The following is a 15,689-nucleotide window of genomic DNA, read 5'->3' on the forward strand; positions in this document are numbered from 1 at the left end:
ATTAAATGAAAAGAAATTCAATACGTGACAAATGAGCAATTGGAAGTCCAAGAAAAGTGTTCCTTTCTAAAAACGAGAAAGACTAGTTAATACTGGTTTAATTTTTTTTTATTAAAATACAGTGATTAATTTAAAAATCAGATTGGAGTTTTAAAGCGGAAATAGAAGTACTAGATGAGAAAAAACAGAATAGGCAACAAAAAGAAAAGGTTAAAAGCATTTAAGACACTCTCTTAAACTCGCCCAACTCATGAAGTAGAACTTTAGAATCAACTCGATATTTTGGCACTTTTAAACGTCATAATTTGCAAAATGAAGGAGTGTAGTATTTTTAAGGTAAAACAAGAAAAATAAAAATGAGTTGAGGACTATTGTCAGTATTATTCTTTCAAATTGAAGGGATTGTTTTCTTTATGTAAATTTCAATCATAATATAACCATTTTGATATACTTACGATCTGTGACAAAAGTCATATGCACTGGGCGTAACAGTGTCGTATAAAGTTTGCAAACAGAAAAAAGAAAAGGAAACTTACTGTACCGATGGACTGGATCCTTAGAAGGGCCTCTGGGAGATGGAGAGGATAAAAGAAAAGTAAAAATTTGGGGGAGACTTACCATACAACCTGGCGTAAAACTCAAGTGAGGGTGGGGAAACGGAATGGTCCCACTCCGGCGACTGCCACGTCAACCTATCTACGAAAATATGCCGACTATGGGGGGGAGGATAAGGGAGCCCATCGTCACGCAGAGGAAGCCTCTGCAGCTTCGGACAATTTTGGATATCAATAGATTCGATTGAAAGGCAACTCATGGTCTCATCATCATATATGCCCTTCAGCTCCGGAAGATTCCATAGAGTCAGGCGTGTTAAATTTAGGAAGGAGCGTTGCATCATGTTGGGATTAGTGCCTATTATCACCTGTATGCTCTTGCAGTTTTTGACTGATAAATGTCGGAGGAAAGGGAGGCCCGGCAACATGTCATGCTTCATAAGCACCCTCTTCAGGTTGTTGCATCCTTCAATTTCAATCTTCGTAAGATAACAAGTCTCACTGAGTGGCAATAGCCCACCTATCATCTCCTGTAATTGCTCGCAATTTTTTATTTTAATGGACCTCAGATTTGTGAGGTGAGCGACCAGCCACTCCCATTCCACCACCCTCTTCATTTTACGACACTTGTACACTTCTATACTATAAAGAGAAGGCGCTGCCACATTAATCCCCTCTAGTTCCTCTAAATCTTCGATTCTAAACCATTGTAGACGACGGAGCTCATGCCCCTCCTTCAAGAGATGCTTCAGTTTGGAACATGTAGTGATATTCATTCTCCGTAGGTTAGGGAAGTGGACAGCACCCAATTCCTCCAGCTTCTCCCATTCCTGTATCTTCAGCTCATCTAGATTATCAAGTGGACCTACCTCGCACATACTTGTCACCCCATTGCACTGTCCTACTTCCAGTACTTGCACATTTTTTGGAAGTAGAGCGCAGCCATCCCCACCAATTTCTCCATCTACCGTTGCCGCAATACTATGGCAACTTTTGATGATTATACGCCTCTCGTGCTTATCCCTAAAGTAGTAGTTTTCTGATAAACTCAGTGCCAGGTCATATGGTTGGGAGCTGTTTTGCTCAACAAGCCTCACACATGCATTGAATGTTTCAACATTCAGAACAGAGCAATAGAGTCCTTCCACCATTGTTAATTCTATCTCTACCTCCTCTTCCATCATGTAATTAATCACCAGATATTCCAAGTTCACCAGCTTCCCCAACACTCTTTCCGATAACGCCTTGATCTCTGTGCCAAGCAGGTCAAGGTACGTCAGCTTTACTAACATCTCCATCCCCTCCGGCACTTCTCCAAGCATTACACACCCACTAAGGTCCAACTTTTTAAGGGATCCCAATTTTTTTACACAAGGTATAAAATGTAATTCCTCACACTCTCGGAGTAACAGTGTTTCTAAGCTCTCCAAGTGAGAGATAGTGTCCGGTAATGCCGCGATATTCGTTTTGCTTAGATCTAGAACCTTCAACCCCTTCATATGCTCGAAGAAAGATTCGTGGATGGTATCCAAAGAGACATTGTTATTCAACGACAGCCTCATAAGTTTAGGGCAATTTGACGATATGCTGTATGGGATTTCTTCTATATCGTTGCTTTGTAAGAAGACTTTCTCTAGGTGATTGGTCCAGAACTTATCCTTTGGAATTTCTTTCAATCCCATGTTGGCCTTGACCATGTGAGTTGTGCTCGTCACTATTTGCAATGCCATGTCCCTTATCAAGGGGTGTACTGACAGAGATTCTTTGTCTTTATCAACCCCCAGGCAAGCCTTTTTTATTTTGTCCAATATGATGTTACCTTTATTGTGCAATTCTTGCCGAGTGGCTATTCCACTTAACAAGCCCTCATCTATGAAAGATTCTATCAAATCCTTTTCGATAATTTTAGCTTTAGAGTACTCTCCAAAACAGAGTAGTAAATGCAAGAGACACTGCTGCACTTGAAGATTACCCAAGTTCATGTAACTGAGTTTCAATTTCTTGAACACATCAAGTTCCATCATCGAATTTTCTAATTGCTGCAACAAGTCTTTCCATTCATGCACTCCCTTTAGTCCCCTCATCTGAGTTGCAATCTCAATGATCCCAAGTGGCAAACCTCCACACTTATCCAAAACGGAGCTTGCGATTTTTTTAACTTCTGAAGGGAGTTCTCTCCCAAAGCAAAGCTTTTTTAAAAATAAGACCCAACAATCAGCTCGCAAATCTAGAGGACGTATTTTGACTTGTTTTTGGCAGACCATCTTATCACATACATCTAGCGATTGAGTTGTCATTACCAACTTAATGCTTCCTTTTTCAACTGGAATTCCCACATCCTCAATGTCAAAGTGCATCCACAGACCATCTAAACATAAGACAGCTCTCTTGCTCTTCAAATGCCTATTCAATATGCATGCCCTCCTCTTCACATCCTTATCCATTGAGAGATTGTCTAGTCCGACTGCATTGGCAACCTCGTTTTGTAGTTCATAGACGTTAAACTCCTGAGGTACAGTGACCCAAAACACATCATTGAAGACAGGATTCTCAAATACTCTATTATGGACATGCATTAAAATGGCTGTCTTGCCAACTCCTGCCATTCCACAAATGCCAATGAGGAAAATCTCACCCTTCATTAAATAGCCGCATATCTTTTCAATTGTCTTCTTACTTTCCTTGTCTACTAGCTCTGTTGTTACCAAGGGCAAACTTTTCCTACGTCCAGCAGCATGTATTGTCGACCCCTTTGGGAAGCTACAGTGGCCTAGAATATCTTCAACTTCTTTGCTCAAATCATTTACTCTTTCTACCTGCTGCGGACAAAGAGATCTGCCTTCTCGGAATGCTTGGACCATGCTCCAGTATTCTCCTCTTATCCTTTGTGCTTTCCTACACCATGTCTCCAACCCATCCATGTCTGCTTCTTGATTGCATAGTTCTTCCAGCTTTCTTTTCAGAGTTGGCATATTCTCGTCAACCAGCCCACAAGCACCTGGTTGACTATCCACGAGTGCATCATCTGTCCTCGCATCTAACATCAAGGAAATACTCAGTATTTTCTAGAAACATAATGTTCACAAAACAAAATGAAATAAGATGAAGTGTAAGGTTGTGTGTGTGTGTGTGTGTAAACAAATTATCAAGGGAGAGAAAGAGAGAAAGAAAGAGAAAGGGGGGGCGGTGCCTTGGGGGTCCTTGGGATTGGGCGAGAGAAAGAGAAAGAAAGGGGGTGAGAGCACTTGCCCTGTTGCTGGGTTTAGTTGCTATCGGTTTGCTTTGAGCTGTTGATGGAGTTCAGGTAGTATCTGGGCCTGTATGGGATGGGTTGAATTGATATTTTGGCCAGTATGGGATGGGTTGAATCGTTATTTAGGTCTGTATGGAAGTGGTTCTCCTGTATTTACATTAATATAAAAATGAAAATTGAAGTATGTATTTTAGCATAAATTACTCATGAAAACGCGTCATATTTCATATGAATCTTCCTGTTTTAAACAAAGTGCGATTCCAAGTAATATATATTAGTGTAAAATGTATGAACTCGATAACAGTTAGAATTTTTAATGGTAGTTATTACATGACATAAAAAAATATGTATGAAATCAACTCCGTTACTGTCGTATTAAGAAAATAATAAAATCTTTCAAATAAATATTTAAAAAAGAAAAAAAAAGACTTACAAAGAATGTTTGAGATTTCAATAATTGCTAATTTGCAACATTAGAGATTATTAAAACTAATCCTTTTTCCGGATGAAACTCATGGCATTGAATGGGGTAAGTAATCCTAGTTAAAGGCAAAATGAGTGGAGAGTGCAAGAAAATACTACTTGCAAAGAGAATAAGCAATCTCTTTCAATTTAGACTCCTAAGTGTCACTCCTAAAGGCAACACTCAAGAATGAGCTTGTTATTATATATTTTTATAGATGCTAACATTTATGTATCTATTCTTTTAAAATGTTCGAGCGGTACAATACTAGAAAAATTTAGATCAACCCCATAAGTAAAAAAGCAGAAGTTAAAAATAAAAGTCCCCTTAACCAGACCCTAAGTTGAATTTTGAAATTAAAACATTAAATAAGAGGAGATATACCTCATATCTACACCATATGTATAAAGACTAATATCCAAACTGTTCTATAAAAAAAGAACTATACTTGCTTTCAATTGGATCATTGATTGGTGGGTGACCCATTTGAACGTCACTCAAACGCGATGGTAACTAATAGCACCAGGAGAAAACTGAACCATATATTATCGATGGCTTGGAGACAATGCATGACAATATTTTGTCCCATTATCGTACTTGCGTTAATGTCCCAACAATTCCAACCATACTCATTCAAAATATGAAAACAAGCAATATTCATATCATTTAAATTTAAGATGAATGAAGGTGTTGTTAGTTAAAGTCTCATATAGGCGGCATTTGAATGTGAAAACAATCAATTAAAGGATGATTTGGAGGTAAGTATGAATCATTGAAAGAGCAAATAATTTACTGTACGCTGTCAGAAAATAATCATATGTTTATGATGACTTCTTTTCTGTCATTACATATTTTGTGATCCATCGAGAAGCAGAAAATTTAAATTTTAGGTTCATCTAATACCTTTTAGTTTGAAATTAAAGTATTTAGATATGATCAAATGCATGATCAAAGATAACTCCTATCTCTGTGCGGTTGACAGACATTAAAGGTTCCCATGAATGCAACGCTTTATTTTAAATCACTAACAGTATTTAGCATACAAACCCTCGTAATTTTATTTCCAATTAAGATTTCGTGTTGTTAATTTTCATGAAATGCGTTGCTTGGTCAAGAAATACGAGATCAATACACATTTGGACTTGTTGAAGGGGAAGCGAGGAAATTTTAATGAATTTTGTGAAGTCGTCGAGACAATACCAGTCCCCTCGACACATCGAAAATATTCTGAAAACTGGAAAATGCCTACCAAATGCATGCTTACCCCTTCTATGCATCCTCTTTTTTAATTTGGAAGTGATTTTGGTAATACGTCAGGGAAACATGGATGAAATATGAAATGATGTTCAAAATTTGGGCACATGAGATTGAAATTGAACCGATGCCTGTGCAAACTGATATAATTGTCCATTTCCAAAGTCAGCCCACTAGCAAGGAAAGTTCACTGATCAAGCGATCTTATATATACCTCCCTCTCCCTCCCGTGGTTCACATGACTCTGTTCATTTGTTTAAAAGTAAATGCTCTTCATGTAGGTGATTTGAGGGGATAGAGAGAGCCATGGCTCTTCAAGATTTGAATGTCACACTTGAAAAGCATTTGTCTGTTCATTTTCAAAGAACCATTGATTATTATTGACCGCTCTTAAACTCCTCTGTTCATTTTCTATTACTATTAGAAATCTAAACATCCTGCTATATCCAAATTCTTAGGTAAGGATTAGAAAACAAATTCAGTATCCTGCATGAGCTTTAACATATGGTGAATTTCGAAATTGCACATACCTTGTGGAACCTCTGTATTGGGTTCTCCCTCTCCTGCATTTACTGGGGCGAGGTCTCCACCGCCACTGGGATAACTCAAATTCCGCGGCTGAATGTTAGAATCACCGGCATGAGATTGAGGAGGTTGTGTCCAGAATGAAAAGTCCCCATGTGCAGTCATGTTTTGAGTAGGAAGATACTGATTGGGCACATCCATCTCATGCAAGGGACGAAAGTTTGATGAACTTGCACCTACAGTGCTTATGGCATCAGAGCTCATGTACGGCATGACAACGAATGAAGTCTCTCTCTGACCATCTTCATTGCTTGCAATCACAGGCTGATGCAGACCCACTTCAACGTTATCTGGTCTGAAGCTCGATTCCACCACTGTTTTACCCTTCAACGCCTTTAGGGCTTCCGATCTCACTTGGTCATCAACGTCCTTGCAGTCAGTGATCCCATATCCTCCAACTCCCGCTAAGTGGGCCTTGATCCTAGTCGCGCTTCCGGCATACTGCTTCTTGCAGAATTGACATTTCCACTTGTTGTTCCGCTGGAACTCTACATAGTTCCGAAAAGGGTCCGTCTCTCTGGGCATTTTACCTGTATCCCACAAAAGAATGAGCAGATATGTTTCAAGGAAGACCTTGAATTTGTTGGGTGAAGAATGACTCCGAGGCCTGTAAGATATTTAATTAATTTTGGACTTAGGAATTGGGTCAAAACCTTCATCAATCCCCAATTCTTTTAGAAAAAGGCCGTGCTTCAGTGACTCCCACCATCATTTCTACCCATATTCTCTTTTCACTCTCGGATATGAAGATGACATGTTTAATTGCGTTCTGGAAATTTTGCTCTTTAAATTTGTAGCTACTTTTTTGTTTATTTTTTCAGTGTCATCTTATCTTTGGGAACGTGGTTTTCTTTCTTGTTCAATGTTCATGGGTGTGTGCAATCTTTCTTGGGTAATCTCTCTATCATGGACTCTCCCTTCAGCCCCTAATCTTGCCCCTTGACTCCGCTTACAGCAAAATTTCATAGCCCGGGCTCAGCTGCACCCTCAAGTTTTTCCATTTACTTGGTTGGGTTCTTTACAAACTAATTCTAAGGATACGTGGTAAACTCTCCAGTTTACAAGCATCAAGTATGACTTGACCGGTGGCTTCCAAAAGCCAGTTTGAGTTGAGATTTGCAACGTAGTTCAGACATGGATCTATAGCATCTGGGACGAAGCACTTGACTGACCGCTCAGCTAATTATGAAATTTATTTTTATAAAGCAATAGAAGTCTTCGTTCTGGGCTCACCGGCACCACTATGTAGTAGAGAATACATTCCGATAAAAGAAAATCAACAAAACCCAGACAACCCATAAATCGACGATTACGGAGCGACATAAAGTAGAGGACTAGAGACCGAAGTGCAAAAATTTGGGTTCACAGGAGAGAAATGGGAGAACGAAAAGGTGGTAGAGATTGAGAGAAAGCGAGTACCTCCGAGCTGCTAAGAAGAGGGCTTGGGGTTGAATCCCTAACAGAGCGTCCGCAATGGAAAAAAAAGGTTAGCCGAAACGGAAAAAAAAATTGGGGGCAAACTCTCTGGTTTTGTGCAGAGGAGGAAGGAGAGTCGAAGACCTCGACGAAGATCCAGGAAAGAGAGTTGGACGATCTATATATATATTAATCTTAAAACGTCTAATACGTCTCAAGAAAAAGGTCATCTATATGTATTCCGGATGGGTGGGTCATACTTGACTAAGCAAAACGTTTCGACTGCTCAGTAGGAAATAGGGCCTTTATTAATAATAATAAAAATTAAGAAAACGTCTACAACGCCTCAAGAAAATGGTGATCTATAAATATATTCCGGATGGGTGGGTTGTACTGACGAAGCAAAACGTTTTAACCGCCCGAGCAAAGCTCCCAAATATAAATCTAGATAGGGTGAGGTTGGACAAGCACAAAAACACCCCTAAAGAATTCACAAATTTAGATTTAGATCAGGAGATAAAAGCTCTTAAAACTCAGAGAAGTCACTGCTTCCAAGGCAATAGGAACTCATCTTATTTCTTCTCGATTTTGTTAATCTTCTTACTTTGGAGGATCTGAAGTAATGGATTGATACCTAATGATGAAAGTGAAAAATATGCTGATAGAGCAAAATGGGTAGTGAGCAAGGGAAAAAAATTAGATGAAAACAATAAAACATTCTCGAATCATATCGGATAAATAATCTTAGTTGAGAATAAATAATCTTAGTTGAGAAGATGGAGCCTCCCTTTGACTGACCATTATTTTTCAGGCTTGAATGGCTAACCTAAAAACAAATTTAATAATTGTTTTAAATTCCTCCGGCTCTTAATGAATGCTAGAAGGATTGGTGTTTTTAATTTCAAATAGATTTTGGTTCTTTTCTCCAATCATCTCCTTAATGTTAATTTAGATTTCAATACATATTATTAATTTTTTTTTTAATTTCTCTTCCCCTGCCATCCACTAAATTCATCAATAACCGAAATTTATGTTGGGAGTTAGCCAAGGAGATCGAGAGGGAGAAATGAAATAGGGATGGGGTGTATCAGCCTTGACAACACATTTTAAAGGGACACGATCGCAAGAAGGTAGCAAATCACGGCGGCGTTGGAGCTCGAGAGGGGGAGGGCGGCAGGCCCCACGGCGCATGCCCCACCATCCCTCGCTCTCCGATGCGGTTGGGTCTTGTGACGTCGGCAATTGGTGAGGTGGACCGCACATCTATGTTGAGCCAGAGCTCCATTCAGCAACTCTGTGTCCCCATGCTTTGCTACTAATCAATCGGCAAATTGGACAATACCATTATTATCATTCTCAGATTCAATATGCGCGCCCTTCTCTTCACATCCTTATCATTTGAGAGATCATCCGGCTACATTGACAATCTTGTCTTGTGGTTCATAGATGCTAAACTCCTAAGATACAATGACTGGAACACATCATTAACATGACTTTCTTTACTAGTAGGCATTTATGGAACAGGGAGAGTTGGCACCCTTGAGGGTGTCTGGGTGAGTCTCCAGCAAGCTCATTGGACCTCGCCAAATCGGACATCAATGACCGCCACCAATGGACGGTGGCAGCTGTGGCGGCCAACGGCAGCGGTGGTGGAAGGAGAAAAGAGAAGGAAGAAGAACAAGAACAAAAGAAGAAGAGAAAAAAAAAGAAAAAAAAATTGAATTGCTTAATTTTTGAAATTGTTCTCTGAACAAAGAAATAACTCTATTTTACTCATTGATTTTTGTTCTCAAGAACAAAAATTTACCAAACAAATTTCTGTTCCAAATATATTCCTGAGAACAAAATAATAAAAATTGTTATAATTTGACAAGTTGCCAAACGCATTCTAAGACTTACATAATAAATTGGTTTACTTAGTGATAGGACAATCTGTAATTATTTATTTTCATTAGCAAAATCTTTTAACCACCCAATAGAAAATCCGTCACTTGACTTGGCCAACAAATTTAGGTCCCAAGTGTTATTATGCCTGGATTGTTAGAATTATTTTGATCATAATCAAATCCACACATTTTTGTTCAAACACAACATCCACGTAGGAAAACTAAACTCTTTCAAAATGTCCTCTAGTATGTTGGTCCAAAGCTTATGATCAAATTCCTACATTTTCTTCTAGTCTTGTTTCATCGCATGTGAACCGTCTAGTGCAGCGTCTTATATAAATCAGCAGCTGACACATAGCATTGCATCGTATTACGTTGATCCATGAGCTTTATTTCCATGTGGGAAGGAAGTTGTAAATTTGACGCGTGTAAAGTAAATGGTTTGGGAATTATTTGGCATTAACTTTTCCACCAGATGAATTTTTTTGCAAGCCATCCGACCATGTCATGCTGTATTTCTGATTTTGGCAATCCATCCTCTTTTAAGTGGATTTCCATACATCTATGCACTTGGATCTCAACACATTCTTTTAGTGGGAGCTTATATGGTCCTTTTAAGGGTTGATTCTTCCGTCATAATCCCATTGCAATTCCAAACTTTTTGTCATAAGTCTTATGGAAAGTATTAATAAAACTTCTAAGTTTTCAATCATTGACCAAGTTCTGTCTTTTTCATAATTCTACAAATGCCAACTCTTCTAGGAAAGAAGAATTATTTGTATTTGTATTTGTATTTGTATTAATTCAATATTAGGGATTATACGATTCCCTCCATATATTTTTTGCCCCTTAATTAATTGCTCTACGCATCACGAGGGTCAATCTACCTTGGTCCAAGAAAGGTAATAGGCCAGGTTGTCTAGTCTGTCAAGTCCCGCTCACGTGTCGCCCTTTCACACACAAGCGCGTCCTATTCTTTCGTTTCTTGCGTTTTTTTTTTTTGACAAGGTTTCTCACGTTGAATTCGCCAATTTGATTTATTCGTACAGCTTTCGCAATCCTAGGAAGGTGCCAGGAAATTCCCAACGTTTTGACCGATCATGTCCTAAATTGGGTCCATGCTGGCCCGGTAACCAATAATTCAAGCTCCAACCCCATTAACGTAGTAGCTTAAAGTTAGAAGCACCAACAATCAGAGGACCGTCGACATAACTCGTCCTTACGAAAATTTCCTAAAAAAAATCTTCATCCGAGGACAACTATCGTGTGCGATCGCTCCGCGCTGTCTGCTTTCGAAATGCTTCCTGTAGCTGCAACCAATCTGACCAATATCTTCTTCTACTTGACCTCCATAATGGAGGTTTTTTTTTTTTTTGGGTCGGATCCATAATGAAGTTTAATGGATCTTAATTGTGTGCCCTTTTTGCATATCTCTTTTTTTTTTTTTCACATCTCCTTTTTCAATGTGATGAAGGTGCGTTTGGATGGGCGTTTAGAAAGCATCCAAATTAAAAGTTCCCTTCAGCCAAAGAGAGGCGTTTGGCAACCAATTTCCAAGGAGCCTTTCAAATGAAAGCTGGCCCTTGGGAATGCTGAAGGCTTCAATTAATGAAAAAATTGAAGTTGTCGATTTTGCCCTAAAAAATTTGTTGAAAACCCACTTTTGTCCATTTTGAAAATAGAAAAAAAAAAAAAAAACCCTAGCTCATCCGCACTCCTCTCTCCTCCCCTTTCCGTCGCTTCGCTCTCTCCTCCCCTTCTCCCCTTCCGTTGCTCTCTCCTCCCTCGTGATACCGTTTCTTGCTCGAGCGACAGAGAGTCCAAGGGAAAGCGGCGAGCTAGAGCGGCAGAGCTTGAGTCGACACCTCGCCCGCGCGCCGGCCGGCCACGACTCCTTCCAATCGGCACCATCGAGCCGGCCGAACCAAGAAGCCTTCGTCCGTGCCCTATTTCTTGAGGTTCAGGTAGAGACTGAGATGGTGATCGCAGTCATGATTGTGGTCATGATTGTGGCCCTAGTCGATATTTTGGTGGTAAACATGCTTAAGCAATTGCAAATGCAACTGAGATCAATCTTGGTCGACTTCTACAGTGGCATTTGTGACTGTGGAGTGCAAACAGCTTTTTGGTGTCTAGATGGCTATTTTGAGGATAGGGCAAGAGATTCACCTATGGAAGTAATGCGTTTTTTCTATGCAAAGGAGAAGCTGCCTTAGAAATGAATGCTCTTTTTGGCTACAAATTTTCAGATGTCTTTCTTTTTGAAAAGGACTTAAGCGGCTAAGCTCTATGTTTTCTTATAGACATTTAGTTAGCACTCTATTAATACTGCTAAGCTCATGGCAGGATTCTTGGCTGTTTGTGGTGTTTTGATACACGGTCACGCTGCTTTCATGTCATATGACATGACTGTAGTCTTAAAAATGCTGAAAAGTCCTTTTGGCTTCAAGAAGCTATTCCTTTATGCAATTAACTCTGTAAAATCCTGTCTCACGTTCCCTCAAGCTAACCTCTTGGGTGTCCTACGTTGGTGATTTATAAGTTTTGGTGGCTTTTGGAGACTGCTATGACCTGGTGGGACTAATTGGGTCATTTAAAAGGTCCAAACTTTCAATGCCATATGGAAGAAATAGTGAGTACAGGGAAAAGGAGAAACCAGAGAAAAAGAAGTTATTATATCTTGGAACTGTACTACTCAGGATTTTTGTACATTGTTAGGGATTCTCAAGGAAAAAGAACAAAGATAGATTTTTCTATCCATGACTTGGACCAAGCACTGGGCACCAAGTATATATGTTTTCCTGATTGGATATTTAAAACATGTGATGTTCATGAGAATAAAAAAAATAGTTCTTATTTCGTTTCTGTGGTGTGTATTTCTATGTTTTATTAGTTCTAATATCATTTTTTGCCTTGGCAGTCTATGCTTGTTTTCTTCCATCCAATCAAATTTGGTATCACATTCACTTTTGGCAATCTGCTTGCTCTTGGGAGGTTTGTAATTTGACTAAATACTGCCTTTTGTTTTCTTACCTAGATAACTTAATTCTGCTTTTGGTTCTTAGTCATTGGCTGTGCATGCTTTGTACATTTCTGCAATTTGATCCCCATTGGTTGTGTCAGTATCTTATAATTGTTTGATTTCCTAGAAGTTAATGATGCTGTTTTCACAATTGAGTTTGATGCTCTTCTGATCTTCCTTATCACCTTTATTGCTTTTCTTCTTTTGGATATTTATATTCTTCTTCCTATGGATCCTTATCATCTTTATTACTTTTATGTAGTTATTGCTAGCCCGAATACTTGTAATTTGAACTAAATTGCTTACTTTTCAAAAAAACAGATACACTGCTCAAGAGGTGGAAATAAGCTCATCTAGGATTCTGAACAGCAATCTCTTCTTCTAGAGCCAAAAATGTTAGTCCCAATTCTATCTTTTTCTTCTGGGGTTTCAAAAAAACATATCTATGCTGTGTATTCATGTTCCTTGATGTTTGGTGTCGGTTTTACTTGCTGTTTGGTGATTGAAAGCTATCTTAAATGGTGAACTAAGTATGAAGTCCACACCACATGTCTCACTTGCATTTGTTTATATTGCATTTATTAGTAGATGGCAAGTTCATCAAAGGAAAAGGCATTTTGGAGCCTTGAAGATGTTGAAACATTTTGTAAGTTATGCGTTGAACAAATTGACAATGGCAATCGTCCCGCAAACAACAAAAGGGATGGATGGACGGTTATAATTAAGAAGTTTGAGGACCTAAGGGGCAAAAAGTATGATAAATGTCAAATGAAAAGTAAGTGGGATAATCTGAAGGAAGATTGGAAAAGATGGAGGACATTGGTTCTTAAGGAAACTGGATTAGGATGGGATCCAAAAAAGAATACCATTGATGCAAGTGATGAATGATGGGAGATGAAAATTCAGGTTTTTTCCATTCTTTTATTAAATTTTTTTAAGTTCATTTTTTAACTATAAAACTCATGAAAATGTTTATTACAACAGGAAAATCCTAAGGTTAGACCTTTTAGGATGAAAGGCATACATCCAGATCTTCAAGTTTTATTGGATAGAATGTTTGGAGATACTTTTGCCACTGGGAGCATCACATGGAATCCTGCACAAGACTTACATATTGATGAGGATGTTGTCGCCACACAATTTGACATTGGTGGTTCAGCAAGAGCAGGATTTACTGATGATAATATAGAGGACGATATGGGTGGAAAGAGCAGTGACCAACATCGAAGTGATAAAAGAACGTCGCAGAGTTCGGTGAGACAATCTCAAGGAAAGAAACAAAAGAAAAGTACGGCTGATAAGCTAGCATCGCAAATAGAGATGATTTGTTCAGCTATTGAAAGTAGAAGTTATGCCAAAGAGGTTGATCCTTACAAGGAACTCATGGAGACGTTGAAAGCTATACACGAGATAAAGCAAAATCAAGAGTTATATTTTTTTTGCACTAGATTATCTTTCGGAAAGGAAAGATAATAGGCAAATCTTTATGAACTTAGATGATGATCAAGAAAAGTCACGTGGCTCAAGTATAAGTTCGCATAACGTAGGGCTCACTAGGATATTTGCTATTTATATTTTTCACGTGTAATGTTATTGTAATTTAATATATATTTGCACTACTTATTTGTATTAGTTGGTGAGACATATTTATGCTACGTTATCAGACTTGTTTTTAATTGGTGTTTTTATCGAATGGAGTTTGCATACATATATATGATAAGTGTTTTTTTGTTGATGAATGATTTAAATAATTCGTTATATATCTTATTCTAATTCTATTTTGTTACTTTGATCAGTTATGGATTACTCTTCTGAAAGGGAAAACCATGAAAAAGAGGAAGAAGAATATTGGCAACTTTGTGTAGCTGCACATACTTGCGGTGTTAGTGTTTATCAGGCAATATATGGTGACAAAATACTGTGCATGACCTTATCATATACTGAAAATGCATGGTTGAGAGAGTTGATGGATATAGATGCTAATCCAGAAAGGTTTTATCAAATGTTTAGAATGGATAGAATTGTGTTTAAGAATTTAATGAATGATTTAGTGACACGATATGGTTTGAAAGGAACTAGAAATATTGATGTTGCAGAAATGTTAGGATTATTTCTTCATATTTTAGGACATAATATAGGTAATAGGTTAGCACAAGAGCGCTTTCAGCATTCTAGGGAAACCATATCCAGGCTATTTAGCTTAGTTTTGGATAAAGTATGTGAAATGGGAGCAAATTTGATCCAACCATCCGATCGACAATTCAAGGAAGTTTCAAAGAAGATCTACAAGATTTTTTCCACAATTTAAGGTAAGTTATGATTATACAATAGAAAATATGAATTAAATATAAATCAAATAATATTCTTCTTCTTGTTTTAGGATTGTATTTGAGCTATAGATGGTACTCATATTCCAGCGGTGGTACCTACGAGTGAGCAGTTTCGTTTTATTGGTCGAAAAGGAACACCGACGCAAAATGTGATGGCCGTGTGTAATTTTAACATGGAATTTACTTACGTGTGGGCCGGTTGGGAGGGAACAGCTCATGACACTCGTATCTTTTATGAAGCCATCAGGAGACATGATTTACAATTTCCTCATCCTCCAAAATGTTAGTTAATTAATAGTTTTTATGCATTAATATACGTATGTATTATATGTTGATTAAATTTACAATTTTTTTTTTTTGTGTAGGTAAATATTATTTGGTCGATGCTGGATATCCAAATCCCACAGGTTATTTGGGGCCATATAAAGAAGTTAGATATCATTTACCTGAGTTTCAACAAGGTCCTCAACCGTCAAGTTATAAAGAAGTGTTCAATCGTGCTCACTCCTCACTACGATTAGAAATTGAGCGAGCTTTTGGTGTATTGAAGAAGAAGTGGAAAATTTTAAAGGGCATGCCAAGTTATCCATATACAAAGCAAGTGAAAATTGTGATAGCAACGATGGTTTTGCACAATTATATACGGAGAAATGCCTTGAATGATACACATTTTGCTAGAGTAGATTTAGATCCCAATTTATATACAATTGATTCTGATAATGTAAATGGGGAGGGTAATGCTTCAAATGATGATGTAGCATATGATATGGCATGTTTACGTGATCAAATAGCTATGCATTTATGAAGTAATTAAGGATATTTGTAATTTTTAAGGATAATGAACTCTTTCCTCAAAGCATATGTTATCATGTTTTTATTGTAATTAACGTATTTTTATTTTAATTGAGAAAGAGCGCACGTAAATT

The 15,689-nt window shown here is 38.1% G+C and overlaps 1 protein-coding gene across 1 annotated transcript; it reads right to left on the bottom strand.

The window, feature by feature from the left end:
• Nucleotides 1–556: 556 nt before the first annotated feature.
• LOC104451382 (probable disease resistance protein At4g27220) lies at nt 557–7,656 on the bottom strand. The gene is made up of 3 exons (XM_039315960.1): nt 7,529–7,656; nt 6,055–6,639; nt 557–3,591 (listed from the first exon to the last, which is right to left on the bottom strand). The coding sequence occupies exons 2-3, from the start codon at nt 6,632–6,634 to the stop codon at nt 557–559; spliced, it is 3,615 nt and encodes a 1,204-aa protein (XP_039171894.1). The 5' UTR covers nt 6,635–6,639; nt 7,529–7,656.
• Nucleotides 7,657–15,689: the final 8,033 nt, after the last annotated feature.

This window comes from Eucalyptus grandis, chromosome 6, assembly GCF_016545825.1.
Source record: "Eucalyptus grandis isolate ANBG69807.140 chromosome 6, ASM1654582v1, whole genome shotgun sequence".
Taxonomy (NCBI): domain Eukaryota; kingdom Viridiplantae; phylum Streptophyta; class Magnoliopsida; order Myrtales; family Myrtaceae; genus Eucalyptus; species Eucalyptus grandis.

Bases quoted from the DNA above. Each gene is read 5' to 3' on its own strand.
- LOC104451382 (XM_039315960.1), bottom strand. From the start codon at position 6,634: ATGCCCAGAGAGACGGACCCTTTTCGGAACTATGTAGAGTTCCAGCGG. The intron at 3,592-6,054 runs GTATGTGCAATT...CCTTGATGTTAG, and splicing joins CAATACAGAGGTTCCACAAG to ATGCGAGGACAGATGATGCA.